Raw genomic sequence first — 25,716 nt, forward strand, 5'->3', positions numbered from 1 at the left:
CTAATTGCCATCCATTTCCATCTGTATGGGGATACAGTGTTGCCCCCTCGCACACGAGGGATTTCTCCGGGTGCTCTGGTTTCGTCCCGCTTGTATAAACGATCATATATAATGCGCGTGTCCGTCTGTCATGCTCTGTATTTTCCAAATGGTACGTCATGTGAATAACGCGTTAAACAAAGTGTATCTCTTGGCGAAGACGTGCCTGCAAAACTGTAACCTTTCGAAATTAACAACATTTTACCTCCCAAAATTTTGAAAAATAACATCAGTACAAACCGATGGGAGCCACAATCTTCTGGATGAGTGACTCGCGTATTACTGGTGGAATCGTCTGTAAGTTGAGTTTCCTGTGATTTACATTTAAATCCGTTCCACATGACGTCATCGTCCCTCAATCAACGCCTATAGCCTGGGCGCGGTGACATCACCTTATAGGGTTGAATGACGCCATGATGAGGTGATTGCTCTTAATGCCAAATGCTTATGCAATGGACACGCAACCGGGCAAGGCTGCGGTGGAAGTTATATATTTTTTAAAATCGCGGACAGTGCTCGTTACGTATAAATATGAGAAAGGATTTGCTATGTTTCAAATATTAACAAAATATGAAAATGTTAATAATATCCCGTGCTGGAGGAAATGTACTTTCCACAAATGTTTAGTTGAAAATCCATAATCTTATTTTTAATTGATTATTTTTCCACAACAAGTGAATGGAAACGTGGCTTAGACATCAACAGAGGGATCAGGATGACGATGTAGTTATGCTAAACAATCCCAAAGCTGAATTAGCTGTTGCATCATGTCAGAGGTAAAAAAACGAATTTCATGTCGATGCAATTTCAGTTGTTAGTTACATGTAAAAATGAAAACCAACTAAGAATTTGGCTCAAAATAGAATTGCAAATTTGTTCACAATTTACTAATGAACATTGGACAAACCCGTGTGAGGTGTGCAATATTAATTTTGGAGCTTTCGTGACTGCAGGAATTATTCTTTGGTTCTTTCGGTAAAGTCACGTATAAAGATAAAATAATAAATTAAATAATAGCATACTGGTATGCTATTACTTAATTTATTATTTTATCTTTATACGTAACAATCCCAAAGCTGAATTAAATAATAGCATACTGGTATGCTATTATTTAATTTATTATTTTATCTTTATACGTGACTTTACCGAAAGAACCATAGAATAGGTGTGCAATAGTGAAACAGTTAACGCACGACCGCTGCGTGTGATCTAGGGTGCTCTTGTAACCCTGTTTTAAAAGCAGCCGTGCAATTTATTACATTGTCTTAAGCACCACTGTAACAAGTGAATTTCCATTTAGCATTTAGCATTATACAGAATGTCACCACGCTGGACATTATCAGTGTAGCACACATTTGAGAGGAGAGCAGATTTCTCGGACTTTAGCGTAATACCAATTTGGATCGTTTAACCCTTTCACATCCACCATCCTTTGGTGTAGAGGAGTGAAGAATCTGCGACAAGCTGTATCACGAGGTGACAGTGGGTTTCAGCAGCCTTTTTATTAACGAGTCTAGAGCCTCCAGCAACGGCTGGAAATACCGCATCCTGCAGACAATGCAAAAGGTGCCGTGCAAACACAGGCTATTAATTATGCCTCCACAATTGTCTGAAATCCTCTGTATGATGGGATGCAGTTAACAAATAATATATTGCTGCAGGTGAAAAGATTAATGATTGTAATAAGAAAAAGTAATGACTAGCGATTTTGTTAACAGGGGCTTTAAAAATATATGTGCATTTGTTTATTTATATACTGCCGTATTTTACCACGGATTAAAAATACAATTGTAAATGGGTTATTAAATGCATTGGTTGTAATAGCCATCTGCTGAAGGTGACACACATGGCCGGGTTTATTTAAAGGCACGGCATTCAAACGCCGAGTCTTGAACATGCTTCACTGTATGTATATCATTTAGGCAAAAAAAGATATAAGCTGCATAAAAATGTACTGAAATTAATTCATGAAACTGCTAATGAGGGTACATTAATTTCGTAATTTTTGAAAATGGCATTGTAAAAGTTTTTGACACGTCAATATACATGTAGTGACATAGAATGGTCACTACTGTGTCGGCCTGTACGAGGGCTGGGGGCCCCAAGGGGGTGCCTGGGGGGTCACGTGCTGGAGGGATCCGGACCTTCCCAGAGGTGGGGGAAGTGAGGCGTGTCCTGGGAAAGGAGGCGTGGCCTGAAGAGAGCCAGCCACGCCGGGGCGGAGCCAGCCACGCCAAACCAGATATAAGCGTGGTGTGAACGCAGAGCGAGGCTGTTGTACTGTACTCCGAAGTGAAGACATCATCGGTCGTCAAGTCCCGAGTCGTCGTCCTGGGCCAGGCAGGCCGTTGCCTGCCTGGTCCAGTCTGTGTCGCGTTCCAGAGTGTTAGTGAGTTGAGGAAGGTGGTCACCACCTCATGTACAGCGTTATGTTATTTACCGTTTAATAAATAGTGTTGCCTCCAAGCTGCGTGTGTGTGCACCTAATTCGGTCTTACTACATACACAAGGCGTTATCACTTTTCTCGATATACGAGAACACAAGCATTGTGCAGTTGTTTGTTTGGATTGACCAAATATAGCTGATGGGAGTTCTATCTCAATCATTCCACTGCACTATAAACATGAATACAAACCACCTAATATGCATGTACCACTATACCATACTTTCGTTTGTAATTGTTGGGTCCTTTTCCCCGCCAATCTATTTCAATTGTGGCATCAGTATCATATTCATTCGACAACAAATCAATTTTAAAAAATCTAAAGGAACAGTGCACACTGTGTATCAAAGAATTGCCTACGGATAAGATATTTCACAGGATTCCAATTTTAAACCTTTATAAACAGTTTGCCTTTAGAGGCTAACCCCCTTTTCCTGATGACGACCGCTTGTGTTGCGATCGAAAGGTCGTGGTTTTCATTTTATTATTTTTATCTATGTTACATTACCGAAAGAACCAAAGAATATTTTTTTTCATAGTTTGAAAACTTACATCTTTATAACTGTTTTTTGTGTTTAGTTTTCTGCCCTTCTCCCGCACCTCCATACGGTGTGAAAGAGGTTCAACATAAGTACATGTGTAGTGGTATTGCGCTGGCTGCTGGCGGAAAAGAGTAACTGCGGTGTACGGCAGTACTCGCGTTAGAAGGCCACGATATATACGAGAGGGGGACATCTAGGGGAAAGGTCACAGAAGTGGCCCATCGGGAAGCCCCGGGAACCCGCTAGTAGGTTCCAGAAGGGGGGCGTGGCCGGGGCGGAGCAAGGGCACGCTGGGAGTATAAAGAGGGGGCCCTGAGCGGGAGCTCGGGGCTGTTGCTGGAAGTGGAATCCCCGTCGTGCTGTTCAAGATCATCATTGTCACCATCTCGACGTCGTCACCATCTCCTCGTCATTGTCTCCGTCTTCACCATCCCGGGGCACTGCTAGTCAGACAGCCTACCAACTGTTCTAACTAAGCAGTGCCATCGACAATAGACGGTCTTTATTATAATAGTGTGCACCCACGTAGGGTGTGTATTGTCCCGATGGTGCTTGTTAAATAAAACAAGTGCATCCAAGTCTTACTGTCTCCGATCTGCGTCACTACACATGTACAAAAACTTACTTCAAGTGCTTATACAGTATATCCTTTGGCGAAGCTACGTTGGAGGTGGCGCACAAGCTCAAATAATGTCACTCGTCCATCAATAACACTGCCTTAAAACAAGTCTATATTAGGTGCTGTTTGGGGCAGTGGCCTTTCTTCGCTGTGCAGTGTGCAGAAGGTCCATTGCCCAAAACGGCACCTAAACTTCGTGTTTGTCCTTTATACAGTAGGGGGCGCACTTTCCCATACACTCTGCCAAGAGATGGTCGCATAAAAGTGAAACCGATGCATTTAATTCACAGAGCAGTCATGTAGCCAAAACAAGGCCAACATCTAATTTTAAATGATGGGGATCGTTGAGCAGGTGTCTAGGTTAAGACAATTGTCTACCATTTAAGAACCTGGTTTTAACGTGAAGATCATTGCCAGCTCAGTGTTCTGACTGCAGAGCCACCCAGTAATCTCTTGGTATACCACAAATTAAAATATGTATACCGGCCTCATTTTTCAAAGATTTTAAAGATAGTGAAGCGAATTTTAGAGCAAAGGTATGAAACAAATAGTTTGTTGCCATGGGACCATGTAATACAAATATACGATAAAATATATGATAATGATGATGATGAAAGAAAAATATATGGCTTACTCCACCTGCACAAAGAATTGCCTCTCACTAAAAGACCATGATGGGATGCTTAGACAGTGAGGCTACACATATAGGCACAACTAGGAAAATATTTACAAACGGGAAGACCATTGAGATTGAATGGCTTCCCCCCCCCCTCGCCAATGGAACGTGACCCATCTGTTGTAATATTTTGAAAAAGGAATTCATGTCATGTGCCAGGTTATTGTACATGGTAGAGCTGATAAGCAGCGCATGGGTCAATAAGCTAAATTAGCTTAATTATCTGTCACAAAGGGAAACGTTTCCCAAAAAGGTTGACCCTGTTGACATCAACTACGTGTGGTACACTTCCATATGCCACTTTATTACGTGTCAGTGTACAGGAGAACTGTACACAATCAAATGTTCATATTAGTCACTGGTTATAATCGGATCTAATTTATATTCATAGAGCATCTTCACTCAAGGCACTTGACATAGCCTGACATAGCTTACAAAACTATAAAGATAATGCTGGCCAGCAAGAGGTACAAATTTTACTTTTCAAGTAGTCCTCATTGCACACCCTATCACATCTTATCCATTTACACATTCTAAATGTAATATTTGCACGGAAAAAACCTGCATTGCCAAGAATGGTTACATGTGTGTTCATGGTTAGCCAGGTATTGCTTTTTTTAGTCTCATGTAAATTCCACAGGTTATGAGAGTCAAAATAAGATACCCTTACATAGCAGATACATGTGTCAACAACACTGCCTAGAAATGAATGTTATTGACGAATGTGTTGAGTTGTGTTTGTTGACTGTGCTTGTGCACCACTGCCAAATGCGGCATCGCCAAATAATTTGTCTCAACATAGCAGGGCCAATAATACTGTGCTTCAATACGACAAGCATAACATTCGTTGGTCATTAACATCAGCATGCAGTTCAGAACTGGCATGTTTGGAGAATTGGTGGTTCACTTGATGCTATTTGTATCCAAATATTAATAATAATAATAAAAAGTCCACAGCCCCTTTAACAATCCACTTCCCAGGCCGTGTGAGTGTGGGTTGGTTAAGGCAGTGGGTGGAGATAGGATCAGTTCAAATGCCACTGACTACTGGTGTTTGCTGTTGCCGGAAATCAAATTCAGGTCACTGGGTTTGGAGTTCAGTGCACTAACCACAGTGCCACCGCTCCCCACATCATTCTCATATAAAGAATGAACAAAACTTACTCAGATGCTTTTTTTAGTATTCATGAAAGTTTAAAGGCGATAGTGTACAGATATGGACTCTGAAAATGCCTCATCATAGCTACTAACACTCCCTTATTGCTTTCGAAGCTAACCCCCCTTTTCCTGATGACGACCGTTTGTGTTGCGATGGAAACGTCGTAGTTTTTCTTTGAACCTATCTACGTGACTTTACCGAAAGACCCAAAGAATACATATATAGTAGGTAAATATGGTGAGCCAATGACCCTTATTCACTTATTAAAGCGCTTGTTTTTTAAGGCTTTTGCATATTGATGACTGATTAATTATTTATCAGTAGAAGAGTAAAGCTTGAATGTTGTCATATGGCTCAGGGGTCCTAGCACTGAGCCAGTGCTACTGGGTTCAAACCCTGGCAGCCAACTGTGTTTAAACTCTGTTGTTAAGTGGAGCAAGTTGATGGTCCCAGTCTGGTTACCAATGTATGTATGCTGAACTTCTCTCGCCCCATATGTAGCCATCCATGCTAATCGGAGGGAAGGATAACAAACTAAACACAAAAAGCAGCTATAAACAAATGAGTTCCCAATCTAGATTTAAAGTGCATAGCTCCAGTGGCTTCCTAATATCGGAAGGAAGAGCTTTACAGATGGCTGTAGAAGCGCATTGGAAAGCCACTGGGAGGATCATCGGAGTTGGTGTGATGGTTTATGCTTCTTGGTGAGATCAGCATGGTATTGTGGTTAATTTGTGTAAAGCACTTGGTGTGTAATGAGTGCGACTTGATAACGTAGTCCTTGGGCGATCGGATCTGCTGAGACACTGGGCTCAAATACTGGCAGCCACCTGTATGCAAACTTTGCTCTCACGTATAGAAAGTTGACGGTCCCAGTCTGGTGACCAATGACTTTATTTTGCTTATTCCAGCTCTGAGACTTTAACATTTTGGTTTGATTTACATGCAATACAAAATACTTTGCAGGGTATTAAATGTGTGCCCCTTGTGTGGATGAGGAGGAGGTTTATTGGCTTCAGAAGCAGTTCTCTGATATCATCTTCCATAGCCATTCTCTGGCACAGGATGATGCAAAGCTAGCTACACATTTCTGAATGGAAATCTATATTTTCTAATTACATGACACCAAGAGCACTAGTTGGAAAAAAGGGCGTAAAAAATTGCTGATGTAAACTGTACTGTCCCATAGCATAGTTTTACTTAAGAACAATACTGCAATTAATTATTTTCTAAAAGGGTTACGCCAAGCTGAGTTGAAGGATCCGACTGATGCAAGTGTGATGTGGGGGTGTGGTGCCATCAATGCCATTGACCATGATGACCTCTTGATCTTGATATAGATATTGAGCGACATATTGATTACATTTTTTTCATTTCATTTGGATCAGAATCAAAGTAGAGCACCTTGTGAGATTTCATTGACATATCTCTTTGCCACAATAAACCTGGAAATGGACATTATCAGAAGCAATTGCACAGGTCCAAAGAGATGCTCTGTGAAGAAAATAAATGGGTGCCCTTTTATCTCAATCACCTACTGTAAGAGGACATCTTGCAGAAAATCACGGATCATCGTTTGCCAACGATGATGGTAAACAATTTGAGCTTCGTGCGTTAGCACCGCCACCCACGCATGCAATTCCCTCTAATTTAATTGCCAGATAATTACGTCCGGGAAGGATGAGACGTTCGACACAGCGGGCGGCGTTACGGCTCGAGCAGTGGATCTCTGCCATGCGTGTGGGGGGGGGGGGCGTGTGCTAATGATGGACCTTGATGGCGGTGGCCGTGGGTGTGAGGCCCTCTGCATTCCGCTCCAAAAGCCCGTCCTCGGGGAGGGCAGAGGCCAGGTACTGCAGGCACTCGAGCTGCCCGCTGGTGGCTGCCATGTGCAGGACGTTGTTTGCCCCCTCGTCACGGATCCTCTCCGCGCTCTCCGACAGCTGCTTGCGCTGGGGAGACAGGAGCCGTGCATCATTAACATTGCAAGCAGGAAGGGGGCACGGGCCTTTACGGGAATAACGTAGGACGACGGTAAAAGACGCATAACTTCCTCACCGATGTCACAGCCGCTTGGTTCATGTCATCCCTTGTATTATTTGTGATACTCACCGTTACCTGTCAAGGCAATCCAAACAGTCCAACACTATGTAAGCACAGCTGCCTTAAGCATCTGAAATGCATGCAAATTGTATACATTTAGCAAAAATGGAAAAGGGGACTTTTGGGAGTCTGCAACAAAGTTATATGGGTAAGATAAAATGTTCCAATATCTACATTCACTGGTTAAAATACTAATTATTGGCTTCTTACTCTAAAAATCATGGGACAATGTTCATAAGCAAGTGGTAAAAAGGCCAAATGCTTATGTTGCAAATTAGTTATTCAATAAAACGACGGCTGTTGACTTCCCCATTAAGTGATCATTATATTGTGAACTACAGATGGATGAAACACTGACTGGCTGCAATTTGAAATAACAAGTTTCAATTAAGAGTTCTAATTCCACAAAACCACCCGGATGTTTATCCCTAGTTCATGGTGTGTGTTTACCATCATCAGCATATATAATACCGTGAGCAAAGCTGTGGTATTAATTATTAAGTTTTATAATTCGACTTAATATCATAGAGCTAAACAAGGCCCAATGAAACTGTTGGATTTATTCCAAAACTAGATTATTCCATGCCCCACATGGGCAGGCTACCCTAGACCAAGATATACATTCAGATCATTACCTTCACGGCATAGGTTTAATTCTCACAATAACATCTCCATCATTTACTTAAGCTGAATGTAGCATTCCAGTCTTAAACGATTGTCCATAAATCACAATAAACATGCTGGCAATTCCACGTCTGCAAATGTAATAAAGTAACATATAAACCTGTATTGCATTGCAAATTTACGGCTAAGCATGAGAAAAATATTCTCTCTAGCATGCCGCTGCTTTTTACAATACCAAAATGTTACACTTAATTCGAAACTATAATCATATATTACATTCCATAGATAAGGTTATCTGATAGCTACCTGCCTCATATGATTAAAACGTATCTTTATGAAACAAGTAAAAATGAAACAATAAAATTCTCACGACTGCAACAGAAGCAATCATCATCACACCTGATGATGATTGCTTGTGTTGCAGTCGAAACGTCGTGATAATTTTGTATTGTTTTATATTTTTATTATTTTATTACTTCCCTTCTACGTGACTTTACCGAAAGAACCAAGAATATGAATCCCTGCAGTCACGAAATGAGTAACATTTCTTTCAATTAAAAATGACGAAATCAGCGAAAGGAAATACAACGCGCATATCGATACACGTTCAGTTATTATGCTTCCCCGTATGTAGTAAACCACTGTAGCCTCTGCCTTTTCAATGGAGGAATATCAAGACTACAAACCTCGACATTGGCATTTGGCTCCTGAACATATTGCCATGCGCATGAAGAGAATTTGCTTTCCCCCATTCTGAATGATACGTCCTCGTTTTGTTTTTCTGCACAGAATTTTACTTTAAAATGTAGCTGTATTTAAAAAGTGCACCTGCGCTGATGCATGACGGGCCCCCTGTTTTCGCCTGATTTTATTGCAAACATAAGTCGAGTAGTAAAATAATGAAGCTCCGTGCAAAGAGCAGCAAAAACTTGCAGGAGGCACGTGACAATTCATCAATTAAAATTGCTCCTGACGTTCGTGACACATGCTCTGAATCATGTGTGCAAGAATCAATATGTTTTCAATTCGTGCCTATTTTACGAAACACTTGTCACAGCGGGTGGCTTGAATGAATCTAAAGGAGACAGCACGAAAGACAGTAGCCATTGAGACGGTACAAATAGTACAAAAGAGTCAGTGCTGATGAATAAAACGGCACGAGTGTGACATAAGAGTGGAATTGAGACAATACAAATAGGCTAAAAAACAATAGATTCCTGGATTAAATTGTGACCCTGAATCGTGACACTCCATTACATCGTATGGGGCTGAATCACTACGTGCCAAGAATTCAAGGTGGGAAGATGTAGCGATGACGGAAAATGTCATGATTATAATTATCAACGCGTTGAAAGATAAATGTTTGGATCGTCCGTCTAATAAATAAACAAGTATTGCAAAGCCCCCAAAATATATAGAAATTATAATTAAATAAAATCTTCAATGCCGTTTTAGTTTATTTGTGAGAATTGCAGCGTTTGCATATTTTTGATGATAACTTTCATTCTCAATCACCCAGGGGATACCAGAAGGGAATAACCTGGGTACTGAGCCTGTGTGGGTGGGAGTACGGGGTAGGATTTTATTCGGTGCGTGTGCGCGTGCGTGCCTGTGTGCGTGTGCGCGTGCGTGCCTGTGTGCGTGTGTGCAAGAGGCCGGTGCTGGAGTGGGGAGCCCGTAAAGGGAATGGGTTGACATGAGGCGCGTGCTGCTTCCTGAACAAACTGTTTAACAATATAACGCTGAGTTAGCTGTGTTCAGCGAGCCCTAAATTAGAGATATTGCGCGTGAGTTTTAGCAGATAGACCTCAAATAAACATCTGAGTTTTTTTGATGGTCGTGGTTCTTTAAACATGACCAGCTTTTTCAACATAGGATTGTTACATCTTTTCGAGTACATTCCCCAGATTGCTGCCGCCTCTTCCATCCAAAAAATTATCAGCAATGGTCAATCCACTGCTGGATGAAGGCCTCTCAAAGCCGCCACTATCTCTTGTGATCCTGCAATGTAATAATCCAAATAGCACTTGCACAATAGTTGATTTCATTGCTCAATCGCATCTGTGGATCTCCTCCCAAGACTCCTTCCATTCCTTGGCTACCACTGTCATTATTCTTGACCACTGGCCACCGTCACCTCTCATGACGTGTTCTGCCCAATTCCGCTTACTTTTATTAACAATTAGAATTATGTCTTCTAACCTGCGTATGTTTCCTAATCCATGTGTCCTCTTTGTGTCTCTCAATGTAACCGCATGCAATATCAAGCGCATACTACCTGCTATGAAATATGGTTCATGAACGTGAACATTAATAAAACAATGGAAAAAATGCGCACAGCATAAAACAAACCCACATTGACCACTTAATGACTGAAAATATCCCTCTGTCTAAAAATGCATTTTTCTTGTAAAAGACTGAGAAGGGGTTATCTTCTCTCTCTCACCTCTCCAAATAGCTCTGTGTTAATGGTCCCCGTGACCCATTACACTCTGCATGGTTTCCACCACGGCTGCTCTCCTGCAATGACTCTATGACCTCTAATTGTAGACCTCACTTTTAGTTCAGCCTGGTCCTCACTCATTCTTTTGAAACCTCTGACCACTCTGTTGCTAAGCCAAAGGCTAGGGTACTGTGTGTCTTTGGAGATCGAATGTCGTTGGAACAAAAGCTGTGAGATTTCGCAGAAGGAAGCATTGGCAAGGTCTGGTGGCATCAGAGACATTGCCTGTAATGCCATGATGACCTCTTGACCTTGAATGTTAGATACACTGTATATATATTTTTTTAACAATAGCTGGCACAAAGTATCATTTTATATATTTTTTGCGATGTGTGAAAAAAATGTTCAACCAGCACGAATGTGAAAATTGTTAAATCGTCAGAAGTTATTATTATTATTACAAGGCATCATTATTATATTTTAATAAATCATGAGGCGTTCTATTTCATAAGCTGTAAATATGTGATGCAAACCGTTTCAGTAAAAACGGGTTGTCTCAGATGGTTCCAACAAAACCACGCAGCTTCTTCAGAGGTGAGTTATAATTAGAAACATTTTGAGAAATAAATAATTACATGGTAGAATGTAATAAAATATGGTTCCATTTATTTAATGTAAAAATAGCCATGGAGCACCATTACATGCAGTCTTTATATGCCGTGTGCCCTGGTCAATGATGTCACAAAGGTGCGCTGTGAGTGACATCACAAAGCGTTTTTGCTACGGTTAGAAAAGGCAGAGAGTGTATCATCTTCAAGGAACTTGAGGTATGAAAAACAATTTTTTTTATTTTAATTGTTCATCTTTTAACGTTTAATCTGTGCAGTGTTAGGAAGCAAGAGTTGTGAATTTTAAATACTTACTGCAATGCGTTACTGTAATACGATTAATAGTCGTAGGTAACACTCAATGTGTATCACCTATATCTTCCGATTATAGGATGCACTTTTTGACCTGTATTTTAAAGAAAGAGTTGAGGATGCATCTTATAATCCGATAGGTGTGCAAGTGTGTGATACAACCAGATTTGTATAATGTTATTGACATTAGGGACACGTTTTTGGAACGTCTTACTTTCTAGCGCGTCTTATAACCCGGGGAACACGACATTACTTATTTTTACCGTGTGAAATGACGTCCACGCTTACTGTTGATGGGTATTTTTTCAACATTACTCGATTGTTTTAAATTGAGACACAATCCCAAAGCGCGTAGAGGAAAATTATCATGTCAGAAACTTTCTTTAACGAGAGATTTCGCTACAAACCCAACAATCATAAACTAGTCCCTTTATTTACTAGGCTAAGGCAATATCATATCGACTTAACTCTCTATGATCCAGGGGGTTGTGGCATAACCATGCTTTCGGCAAGCAAATTGAATATAGCTTTACACACACGCTGGTTTAATTATATACACTGCGTAACAAAAACATATTTGTTTTTGTTCCTGGGTCGTAAGTGTTCTTTTTCTATGGATATTATTCCCCACAAACTTTGCTTTTGTGACCAGGACAGTGATATTTTGAAATGTACCTATTTTCAATGAGAAAACGTGGTGTGCATTTGTGTCATTCCTTCACATAAATTCCTGGTCACAAAAGCAAAGTAAGTGGGGGAATAATAGCCATTTTTTATACTTTTGAGGCATAAGAAATTAGAAAATAACACTTACTACCTAGGAATAAAAAAAAGTGTTACATAGTGAATTATTAGCTTCTCCTCACTAGCCATTGGTCAGCCAGAGACTCAGAGTCCAGTCACAAGTAAAGCAATTGCTTAAATAAACAATAAGAACAGAAGACATATTATCCATCTTCACCCAACATTCTACGCAGGTAGACAAGATATCCATATCTCTGATGTGTTTTCGGGTTGTTATTAGTGTTGTTCGACTGATGTAGTAGCACGTGGCACAACCCAAAGACAATCTAAGAAACCAATCAGGACAACCGCAAAAATGTATGTGTAAGCAAAACGCACATGCATTTTTATAGCCAAATATACATGTTTTCCAATATTCGTCTTTTGTTTAATCTAGGTTGCCTCTTCCATAACCACGAATAATCAACAGTTTACTTTATTTTATGCAGTCATCATAAGCTGTTGATGTAACCATAATGGATAAAAAAAACAATACAGGATTACTTTACTTGCATTAGCTGCCTACAATCAGTCAACTTCGTGCTGTCGGTAATGAGACTGAATATATGATTCCCAAAAAATAAAAATAAAGGCTAACACAAAAAGCATTACAATGAAATTAAAACAAAAAATGTAGACAAATATGCACCCATATTCCATCTAGGCCCGGCAATAAGACTTCACTGTGTGACTGTAACAGTTCCTCAACCAGGGTGCCTGACATTTCCAGAAGGGAATGTAACCGTCATGAGGTGAATGTGTTTTGATCCAGAACAAAACCTCATGATTCATTTTGCATTGGCATTTCAGATTTTATCCAAGGCAACGGAAGCAAATACCGACCTGGGGGCTACACAGTCCTTATCTCGATATTTCACCTAAAGAACCAACATATTCCACCATTGGAACCTAGTTTTCCAGTAAAAAATATAATAGTTTTTTCTACCCTTCTCACTGGCAACAAAACTGACACCTTTTTTACAAGCAGTCATGTTTGCATAAACCACAATACCTGCAGCCATAATGCAAACAAAAAACACAACTCTGATAATGTATGCACTGTCCTTGAAGTTGATTGGTCCACACCCGAGACAGCTTTCCTTAGAGCCGAGTCTCACATGGGTTGGACCAGATGACGCCAAAAGGCACACTCAGCATACTTCAGCATATTCACTCTCAACGTTGATGGGTCCAACCTTGAAGAGAAGATGGCAGGAGACACTACTCAAGAGGACATCACACCACCACCACACGTGCAGAGCATCGGACCCTCTCCATTAGGACTGCCACCTGTGCTGACTTTCCCAGAATTCTGCTCTTTTGGAGGTAGCTGCCCTGGGAAATATGTCAGTTTTCCTCAGACACTAAAAGTCCTGGTTTCTGTAAGTTGTGTAATAATAATAATACACCACTTGAGAAAATGCAGTTGGATGTAGTTCTCCCCTTCTTCTGGTATTGTGAGCAGACCCGTAGCCAGACCTTCTGGCTGCCATGGCGAGGTGCCATCCTCACGACCCTCACCAGCTCCCCCCCTGCCACCAGCACCGGCCCCAATAAGCTACTGCTTGTTTCCAACTACAGTATTCGGCTCCCGATTTTAGAGGTGTTCCCTTGGGAGGGACACCCGGGAGAAGCCCTGCCCGCCCCATCTGCCATGCAAAACCCGGCCCATCCTGCCCTTGCTGCGGCACTATTTGCGAGACATTCTGCTTCTCGTGATATGTGTAAACCTCAGAGGTGGCAAACCTACACCCCATGCATTCCCCCCTTCATTGAGCGCATTCGTGCTGGTGACAGTGTCTCCGTTCCTCTCTCTGTGTGCCTCACTCCTTGTTTATTCTCACCTCGCTGAGGCTCAGATTCGGCGGCTCTACCTGCACGCTCCCTGTATCATCTCGTGCTGTTGGAGACACTGCGGACTGGATGCAGTGACGCCTGAGTGAGGCTGCCATTTGTGAATCCCCCCCATCGCCACCAACTGTCTCTTTGGTGTGAGAGTAAAAGGCTGCTGTCTGTTTACGCTCATTCACAGGGGAGTCTTTGTTTCTTTTGCTCCATGATGCAGATCCTTTGAACAAAGCGGTGTTAAAATCCTCGCTTGCAATACGTTGAAGATTTTTGAGAGATGCAACGAGGGTGTTTAGAGAGCCATACAGTACCTTCAATTGTTTAGTACTTATTCTTGGTTCTTTTGGTAAAGTGTTGCAATAAAAACGTCGTGAGAATTTTATTGTTTCATTTTTATTATTTTATTGTTTTCCCTTCTACGTGACTTTACCAAAAGAACCAAGAATATGAATCCCTGCAGTCACGAAAGCTTTAAATTGAAATGTTTAGTATTTGTTTGGGGAATGTTACGTACAAGAGCCTCAATAAACAATTTAAGATATCTGTTGGAGGAATACAACTGAAAAGCACACGGATACCTAGGGCAGTTATTGAAGATTGACAAGGGATGAAAAGTTATATACAAAAAGGCGTACAAGAGCAGATGGGAGTGGTTTTGTAAAACTGAACTAATTGTGAAATTCAACATGTTAATGTCCCTGAAGAAAAACACTTTAAAGCATTGTATATTACATGCCAAATGTCATACGGATTGGAAACTTGAACATTAAACAAGAGAAAGAAACGTAAGCTGAATAGCGTGAAAATAAACACGTAGAGGTGAATAGTTGGGGATACACTGACAGAAAGACGGAACACATGGATTAGAGAACACACACACACACAGGTATAAGACTTAGTGTTGCCTGTTAACAAAAGTCGGCTTGGGCAGGACCCATTGCAAGAGGACATGAAGAACAATGGACAGAACTGGTGATGGAATGGCAACAAAAGGTTGACGCCCGTGGAGGTGAATCGATGAGATCAGCTCATCGGAATCGGAATCTTTATTTAGACTGGAGGAATCCGATGAGCTTTGAGGCTCTTTTTCACAGATGTTCCAGCTCATGGGCAAGAGCTTGATGGAGGGATGGCAACGGCTGAGAGAGGCGTTCATCCAGCGGTGGATAGATCAAGGCTGATCATGATGCCTGTTATGCAATGGATTCACATTGCCCCTGACACAACTACATGATGTGTATTTTAAAAGTATGCCCAAGTACCAGGGTGTTTCCCCCCCACCCCCCCCCCCCCCATTATATTTGTATATACTGTACTTTTAATCATTCAAACCCTGTATATTCTATGTGTGGACTGAATAGCAGAGGTGTGGACTCGAGTCATGTGACTTGGACTCGAGTCAGACTCGAGTCATTAATTTGATGACTTGCGACTCGACTTGGACTTGCATAACAATGACTTTGTCCCACCTATGAGATGTGGACTCGAGTCATGTGACTTGGACTCGAGTCAGACTCGAGTCATGAATTTGATGACTTGCGACTCGACTTGGACTTGCATAACAATGACTTTGTCCCACCTCTGCTGAATAGTGACAAAACCCCCCAAAATGTTGACGATTCACCAAATGACAAGGATGGTGAATCATTACAAGTCTACCGTTTCCTCCTTGGACATACAGTATGCATTTAAAAACATGGACAATCTCTTAACGGCATACACAGCGTAGTAATCTTATTAAAGCGATAAACTAGGGTGGTCTAAAAACACGCAAGTTACGGCATAGTCCAGTGTGTTATTTTACAAAATTATCACTCTAATGCCTGATTATCCCGCCAATGCGTTGTGTATACTGTACATTCAGCTGGCTTCAGCATAAAAATGAACCTGGATATGTATCCCCTTTGTGGCCTAATATCTTTTTCTCGTCGTGCTAGCAGGCTGCTTGCCTGCAGAGAGGGTGAGTTATTGCCCTTCATGGCAGACACCAATCAAATCGCTCCCAATATGTGCTGGAACATTTCCCTGCTAGCAGGAAGTCCTATCACAAAGCTCCGTTATTGTCCCTAATGGTATTCTATGAATTTTCATCACAAGAATACTTTTATTTTTTTCAGTTTCTGCATTTTCATATCTCCCGATATAAGCAGAGCCCACTCTCTTGGTGCAGTGGCCATTACTCGATCTGAGAACCGCTTATGGCTACAACAATTTCGCGCCCAACCACCAATGCTGCAAATACAGTGAAGTGGAACTAACATTTTGACGTCCCTTTGAAGCTTCTCCTGGTTTTAGTAAACTCTCGTGGAATTCTAATGAAAGGTACTAAATTTGAGATTGCCACACAACTGCCAGGCATGAAAAGACAGCAGTTTTTTTAACTATATGATTTATTACAATCATTGTAAGTTATGAAGATTAATTGATGCTGGGTACGAGATAAAGAAAGAACCTGGCCTCATAAAATTGTATTTTGTTTTACATTCCAACGGTAGCCATGTAAATAATGTAGGCACTATATTAAATTTTTACATTGCTGAAAAACACAAATTAACTCAAAAACAAGGCCACCTCACTATGTTCTATGTAGAATTATAAAGTATATGTTATTTAAGCACTGGTTTAGAGCCCCTTTGTTTACAATAAGAAATGAGTCGAGGTAAATAACAGTGGTTCCTGTGCCAAAAAAATAGCATGGGGACTGCATTGATGAATTAACTAAAATTATCACTGTACAACGGTGTTATGAATATTTACATATTAGAAAAATGCCTGCAATTATACTGTAAAAAAATAAATCACAAAGATTCAAATGATAATCTGTGATCTACATAATCTGTCTTATGAATGGCAAAACATGCATAATAATGTAATCTGGAATTACATTGCGAATGGCTCATCTATTAATGTGGAAGCGAGGTTGTCTCAAATTATAATACTTAACGTACACGAAACATAAATTCTGCTTTGCACTTATAAACTGCAGTCATACCCATATATGATTTTCTCATATTTTAAGCAGTAGGGAAAAATTTTGCATGATTGTATTTCATTAATAATTAATCAAAAAAATTCCCACGAAGCAAATAAAACTTTATAGCATCGAATTACAGAATCTCCCAAACTGGTATCGCCACTTGAGTGACAAAAAATGGAATTGTTTGGCACTCAAGCTCCTTCAGGCAAAACGCCCTTGTATCTTCATTTTACTGTTTGCTCTCAGCAGCCTAATTATGCCAACATTGATCTACGGTCACAAGGGAAACCCAGAATTTATTTGGCAGCCATACTGAAAATTTCTTTACAAACTCCACTGGCCTCCAAGCGCGGCCATTGATGGAGATCTAGGCCTGATTAACCCAACGGCCCGTCCATTCTCTCGCTGCCAGCCACCAATGGTGTGAGAGTTGTTCTCCCGTTCTCACACGTTGCCACGCTCGACAGTGAATACTAATGGAGTCCAGACAACAGAGCGGGCCTGTTCCTCCACCCCATAACTCCCCCCTCCCACCCCAGTATCAGTGCCTTTCTCCAGCCAAGAGAGGCAGCAGCTCAATTTGGCTGCAAATCCCTCCATGGATATGAAGCAGTGATGGGCTGTCACGCACGGATAAAGTCCTTACAAAATTGGACTTTATTTCAACAAGAAAAACTTGCGCGCAATGATTTCCCTTGTATACACTGCATTGGAAGCACTTGAGACAATCCGTCACAAGGTCAGGCGAAAGGAATATCCTCTTCCTGAGGGCTTACTCTGTAGGAAACCTGGTTTATTTTTTTACCTGAAAACTACGCTGCTTTAAGTTAATGGGCTTCATTAAAAGAATGGTCTTTGGCAACCAATTTATATAGTTGTTTTTGCTATGAAATATGAAATATTAAACACAGATGGCTGCTTTAAAATAATTCCAATACTTATGCGATATGAAATGTAAGTTTTTTTTGTTTCAAAACGTGTTTAGGCATGCTTAACATTTTACAAGCTGCAGTTTTGGCCACATATTCTTAAAATTGTATTCAATTATATTCTATCATGTAATTATATTTACCATGAAAGTTGCTACATGTAAGAAAAACCAAAGAATAAAAAAACGGGTTGTTTGAAGTACCGTTTAAAGCAAGGTGACATGTCTTACTGCAAATTATGAAACAAATATTTTAAAATATCGATGAAGCTGTACATACCAATAGGGAAACATGGCCCTCCGCAATAGCAGTGATGATGCTCCTTGCCTTGGTCATTTCTTCTGGCTGGGGCATCAGAACTTCTATTCCCATCGCACCGCGAGCGGCATGCTCCTTCGTAACACTCTGACAAGCCGCCCCTCTCTCCTCCTCGCCCTCCGCACACTCCGAGATGGAATTCAGAACCCTGGGTAGAGTTTGGCTGATTACTTCTGCTTCGGGACACTTGAATGCCCCACCTGATGAAGAGCCAACCGTGAGACCTGTCGTCGTTGCTTCTAAGAGGTCTTGCTCATGTACGTCGATCTCGTGCGGTTGTGTGCATCCCTGTCTGTCCTTGCCTTTGCCGTTTTCGTCTGAGCTTGTGTGCACGTCCGCTTTGGTCTGTGGGGCCGTGTGGCTCTGGCTCGTCACAGCTTTGCCGTTCACTGGGTCCCATTGAGCTTCTGTGGCAGACAAACAAAGACCCGAGCTCTGTGCCCTGTCAAGCTTGCACTGAGGCTCGGGCTTTCGCTCCTCGCCTGTGTCCATGGTAGCTGACTGGTAATTTGCATATGGAACGTCCAAAATTTCATCTAACTCTAAATCGTAGTGTTCCAGTTCTCCAAGGGACTTCCACAAGAATTGGAAGCTGTACGGAGAAGCCCGGGCCTTGCTCTGTCGCTCTGGAGATCCGATGAGCCCCATCTTGACACCAATGTCCGTGGCTTTGCTTTGGTCCACTTTGGCATCCGCAAACAAGCTTGAACCACCCTGCTTGCCCATGCTCATACCCAGCTGTGCATCGTGCCCAATTTGGGCCAGGACTTTAGGCTGCACAGCCCCTGGCTGCTGTGATGCGTGCTTTTTCAGAGGGCTTGATACGTTCCCAGTCACCGCTGGGTGTTGAGGCTTGAGGAGCGACGAGCTACTGTGCCCTGCTGAGACAGGATGCTGAGGCTTGAGAGGCAAAGCTGGGCCAGTTTCCGGCGGCTGGTGGGTGAGAGGGGGTACGCGTTTCACAGGCCGGTATTTGCTTTCTAAGAACATTCCAGGCACGGCTGGGTTGAGCTTGTGAAGTGAACCACCTGAAACATGAACAATAATAACAATATGCATCAGGCTCATTACACTCCGTTATAGTCAGAATAGAGTTATTTCTTGCGCTCGGTGGCGTATCCAGGGTTTATAAGAAGGGCACACAAGGGAGCAGTTGTTGTGATCTCTGACTGCATTAGAGTAGAATCTGGGCACAGAAATTCATAAAAATGAATGGGACAAATGTCGACCCATACATACGGAGTTCAAACTTTCATTTTAAAAAATATGCCACATGTAACAAAAAATAAATACATTTTTCAAAAAGGTTGTACAATTGATGTGCTGTCATTTTTGACAGAATATTGTATAAAAATGTCGTATTGAATTATTGGTGTTGGCAAGATGGATTTATAAAATTCAGCCAGTATCACAACAACCCAGTAGGCATCATAGTTTTGGCACAGCATCTGAATGTACTCTAGTACACATACATCCTTTTAAAGACAGACTTTAACAAAATCACAGACCTTGTGGTATAACAATATAGCGCGTGAAGGCCGTTTGAAAAAACACCATAACCTTGAAGACCAGGGCATGTGGAAATAACAAACAGCGAAATGTTGTCAATTACCAATCTCCCAGTAAAGATTTGAGTGAAGAGATTCCTGTGTAACTCCTGCTTTAGAAATTGCAGTGAGTCGCAACAATGCTGAGGAATATTAAGAATCTACCAAGAGAATCTAGATTTGAAGTTTTCGTGATTGCAGGGATCCATACTCTTTGGTTCTTTCGGTAAAGTCACGAAGGTATAAAATAAAATAGATTAAATATTTTATACCTACGTGACTCTACCGAAAGAACCAAAAGAGAATGCACCAAGAGAAACCACATGTAGCTGTATCCCTCGTAGCTGCAAACATTCTGTTAAATTTACCGAAGGTCTGCAAACAAAATTCATCTTCGAGTTGTCCATTTAAAATGGACACACACGAGGCCATAGCCAGGGTAACCGATGCATCTTCCTGATGAGGAAAAACTCTCGGCCTTTCAACTAGAAGATTGACAACAAAGTGAGCGGAGGCATTGTTGAAACTGTTTTCGAAGAACACATGAAAGATACAACATAACCTATTGATGTTTTTTTTACACAAACACATTTATCCATGTTATGGGTGTATAGATGCATTGATCCACATATTGATATATAATCTTGAAGTTCACGATACATGCATCGATCATGATTCATGTCCTGTGGGTTCACGTGACCCTTGCAGCCACTGGAGGCTGCTACATGAATCGCTTGTAGGAAAAAAAAATTGAAACCTAGAATTGTGACCATTTCTAGAGTCACCGGCGATGAATCGTTATACCACAAACACAGTTAATTTTACATTGATGAATTCATGCATGCTGTTGTACGCTGGTGGCTTCTGGCGCATAATAGGGATCGTTGTCTTCTTCTTGACCAACCCTCATTTGCCAAAACACTTAACACACTCGTCAACAACACAGCCTTCAAAGACAATATCTATATAATTGGCCGATGTATCGGGCAATGGCCATTCTCAATAGTGCATAAACAGAGAGGCAAGAGAGATAGAGTAAATAAGGGTTGGAGACTATTCACATGCACTTTTAAGGTAACTATATATACGCCCATTTAAACATCGGTCATCAGAAAATAAAATAAAACGTCAAAGCCCCGTGGTGTTAAGTTTAAAATCCTCACGAAATCTATCTACCTCACTGTGCCTCTCTGTTGATGTGCAGGAGGGGCCACTGCTCGTAACATCGCTCACTGAAATATATGAAATACATATTTGTGCATTAATGCAGTGTTGTCGACGAGTGCGTTGAGTTTTTCGTTGCTTGTGCACGACTACCAACGCGGCAGCATCGCCAAATAATTTGCCCAAGCCCCTCTCAGCTGCAACTGTAAACGTGTAATGCCAATGTAGGGTACATGCGCACAAAAGCATGTAATCGTCGCATGCGCTTTCAAACAGAAAATGACATAATTGGCACAAACACATAACCCAAAGGCCCTTTTGCTCTGTCAACATACAGAAGTGCAGTGCCCTTCATGCTGTTGCCGCGATGTGAAACTTAAGTGTAAACAAAGACAAAGACCCACCCGTATAACGTTAAATAGACTGTTGTTAGCGAGCACCTATGGACGGCGGCATGTTACATGAGAGGGGTGGGTGGCCAACACCACGCCTGGCCACCTTTGTCTCCTCAGTACGAATATTAATACACCGCACCAATTACTCATTTAAGTCTGAATCGACCTAGGGGAGGCACAGGACCAGTTCAGATATTCGCCACTGTTATTGGTCGTGAGCAGGACTCAAACTCGGGTCGTCAGGGTTCATAGCGTAAAGTGCTAACCACTACACTACCGTTCCTCACTCATACTGCTCTCGTAAGAAGACATACAGCATAGAGGCAGCTTTATGCACAAACACCGTACAATTTTAAAACCAGATAATATCTCTATTGGATAAAATGTTACTTGTCAGTTAAGCACTGTTGTTACTGTCAACGTCAACGATGTCTTTTGTTAAGAAAATGGTTTCTTCTTCACGACTGGTTTAACAATATACAGTTGCTGAGGCAACAACAATTCATGTCACGATTGACAGTCGTACACACACTTCACACAGATACGTGATTGCACGCACATGTGGAGCACATGGTCTTGGACACGACAAAATAATTCAAACTACAATCTTATCGGTTATGTACAGCTGCGCGTATTTATGTTCGCCAGTGCTTTTTACAAGGGGGCCCCTCTGACCATAACGGGTGCAGCATACGAGCCACGGTTTATTACATTCTACGTAAGACACTCATATAAAGTTAATGCTGCTCTTTGGACAGTTGGCTTTTCATATTGTGGTCACGTTCACACCGGGCTTGGCAATTAGAAAGAACACAAGACACCAATGCCAATCGTCTCAAAAAAATTGCTACCAATTTACAATCCCGAACGTAAAAAAAAAGCAGCTTATAAGAGGACAAATCTTCCTAACACTTTATGGACACACGAAGGAATGTCACGCATGGTGTCCCCTGACAGCTGGTCTAAATAATTAGGTCTCTGTTTTGCTTGAACAGAGACTCGCAAGCGTTTCTCTTGGGAATTGTCGATAAAAGGAGCCAGGGGAAGGTATTTTTTTAAACTTTTCTTTCACCGTCCTGGAGAAATCAGCGAGGCATGAAGTCGTTGTGCCCACCACTGAGGCAGGGAGGGGGTCGGTACGATGTCCCGCTCGCATTGCCGGGCATTGGTGTAGGGAGCAAATGAGAAAGTGTGGGCTACTCCCTCGGCTTTCTCTGTAATTGTGTCTGGAGACGTCCGCCGAAAACAGCGCCGGGAACGCCATGGGTCAGCACACGGGTTGGGCCAATCACTCAATTGTAGTAGGTTTTTACCCTTTTAAACTGGTACAAAACTGACACCTTTATTCAAGGCACCATGCTTGCAATAACCACAACACAAGTAGTCAAAAAAGCAAACAAAAAGAAGCAACTCTGATAATGATAATAATATGCACTGTCCTTGAAGTTGATTGGTCCACACCCGAGACGGCTTTCTTTAGAGCCTAGTCCCCATTGGTGTTGGACCAGATGACACCAGAAGGCGTACAACTCAAACAGAGTGCAATATCAGAGTATTGAGAGCTCGGGGCAAGCATTTACACTATGAGATCTCTTTTACCAGTGGCAAAATATAGTAGTAGGTTTTTACCCTTTTAAACTGGTACAAAACTGACACCTTTATTCACTCAATTGTTCACTCAATTGTTCGCGCAACTCATTCAGCGGATGTCGGTGCACGTATGCGCGTGCGGTGCTCTAGTCACGAGAAGCAAGGCACATCCTTCAGCTCTGCTGATCGCACCTGTCACTGCTAAAATTGAGATAAAGATGCAGGAATGGGCTACTTAATCTTACGAATGAAAAGGATAGTAATGCCTTTGCCATATTTAACACGTGATCTAGTTTAGTGTGCAGAACAAGATGTGAAGAGATGACTTGAAAAAGAAACATGGGCACATGTACCGCTCTACTTTAATCATCGTTATCATCACGAGAGGTTTAGATATTGTGGTGACCTTAACTACAGCAACCTTTCTTAACACATCATCCTCAATATTGCCATCATCATCATCATCACGGTCTATAATATCTATGACTCATTTCCTCATACAAATAGCATTACCATAAGCATGCATTTACTGTGTACCTTAATTTATCGAGATAAGTTATTGAGATGAATTTATCGAGATAAGTTAAGCCACAAACAAACCGGGAATGTAATTTAACATCCTGAAAATCGGAGTGTTCTGAAATATTTGTTGTATTTTGTTAAGTATTATTTTTTATATTCCTTTTTTTCTTTAATTCTTTGCTCTTTCTCAGCTTTTAAGCAATAATTAGCTCCTGGAATAATTGCAAAAGGATTGCAATCTGATCTAATAAATTCAAGCAGCACTTCTGTGTAAATAATTAATCAAAGTAAATGAATCTCCCGACGTGAAGTGGAATCTCTGTCGTGCACACTGCATGCTGGGAGAATGTTTACTGCCCAGCAAACACATTCCACCGAACATAGTCTGACTCCTGGATACCTGATTGAGAATCAGTAGCATGTTATGTGGAAAACTCAGAAAGTGGATGCGAAGAACTCAACTTTCTCCCTGGACACACGCCTTCTGTCTCAAGCACGTGCACATTATAAGCTGGCCACTAACCGATCATTCAACCAGGCTCTTTAACTTCAAACACTTCAGATTTTTTTTTAAAGGGCTTTGTTTTGAATCCCTCGCCAAGGTTGGGGGGGGGGATATGCACGAAACGTAACGCAGCCGCGGGAGAAAAGGGAGATGAGGCCGAGATATCTAACACCCTCTGGGGAGAAGCAGGACGAATCATATAGAATACGTTAGGCGCTCGTGGTCATACGGGATGACTCCTGTTCAAGGTCACTTTATTTTAGATTCAGCCGCAGATTGAATCTCACAGATACAACAATTACAATCCGTTTTTTTTGGGGGGGGCACTGAAAACTGTACACGATTGTCAGCAGATTCCAGTCTTTTCACCGAACTGTATTAGAGAGACGGTTTAACGATCGGCAAGGGGAACACCTGCTGAGGTTCAACCTACTTCACTGCAGTCAATCCCCAGCTGGGTGCGATGTTCTTTAATGTGTGGCACCCTTAACGTCCTCCGGCGGTTTTTCGAGTAGCATTAATTAGAGGGCCACGTTCTCACCGCTCTAGAAAGATCATTGCAAGGGTTATATCCAAGGGCTGACTTTGGTGGAGTTATTTTTTTAAAAGTAGGTCAGGAAAAGCATGCAGAATATTTAAGTTTTAAGATAAAACACCGCTACGAATTATTTGATCGCCTTTAGTGCCCGTATAACCACTGTATCAGATTGAAATACTATAATGAACAGTTGTGTTATAAAAAAAAATCCAAATATATAATGTACTTTTTATATTAAACAGCTAGCCTCTCATTTTATTGTCAGCATCATTTTAATACAGCCCACGCACATAACAAAGATAAGGACAATAATCAATATGTTGCCTTAGTCTGCCTAAGGCATTAAACCTGAAACACAATAATCTGGAAAGTTCCTTATTATGGCTCTCAGACTTGGGAATTAACCCAAATCCCTAATATTTCAAAGGGACACCTTTGGCTTCTTATATGTTGCACGTAATGGGTTCATGCGACCCCTAAAACCATTGGAGATGTAACGTTCACCACAGTGTAAAAAAAAAACGAATGTATATTATAGAATCCAATTGTGATCCCAAATGACAATTCATAAAATTGCAAGCAGAGGTGAATTGTTACACAACGAATTATTACAGTGTGCTCTGAGTCCAAACATGTGCTGCATGCATACTCGACGAGAAAAAGCCGCATTCATTTGTGTTTATTTCTGTAGTTACGCGAAACAGAACTGGCACACACTCATATAAATACCAATTGCTAAGCAACATAAACTTCCATGTGCTAGGTTCAATGTGCTGGCATGGCTATTTACATTCTAGAAACAGATAGGTGTATCTACGTTGTAAATTTGATACCACCTCCAGATATTTTTCTTAGCAATGATCACCTTTAACAGAAACATCTTTAACGGCATTTTAATTGCAATCCTGCCGAAGACACATACGCTTATTCACATTGGCTTTGATATACATTGTCGGTATGTTTGATTGTGATTGCGGCTGTGATGCTTTTTCGTGATTAGCCTTGATATTTTAAAGGTTTGTTTTTGTGGG

General features: G+C 41.4%; 1 protein-coding gene across 5 annotated transcripts in view; it reads right to left on the reverse strand.

Moving 5' to 3' along the window:
• The window catches only part of SNCAIP (synuclein alpha interacting protein), a 218,232-nt gene that overhangs the window by 29,498 nt on the left and 163,018 nt on the right, over nt 1-25,716 (reverse strand). For all 5 annotated transcript variants that reach the window (XM_078884680.1, XM_078884691.1, XM_078884688.1 and 2 more), the window contains exons 5-6: nt 18,386-19,452; nt 7,252-7,431 (exon numbers count right to left, since the gene is read on the reverse strand). In XM_078884680.1, the coding sequence (XP_078740806.1) occupies nt 7,252-7,431; nt 18,386-19,452 (1,247 nt within the window). The remainder of the gene's footprint in view (nt 1-7,251; nt 7,432-18,385; nt 19,453-25,716) is intronic.

Source organism: Lampetra fluviatilis, chromosome 3, assembly GCF_964198595.1.
Source record: "Lampetra fluviatilis chromosome 3, kcLamFluv1.1, whole genome shotgun sequence".
Lineage (NCBI taxonomy): Eukaryota > Metazoa > Chordata > Hyperoartia > Petromyzontiformes > Petromyzontidae > Lampetra > Lampetra fluviatilis.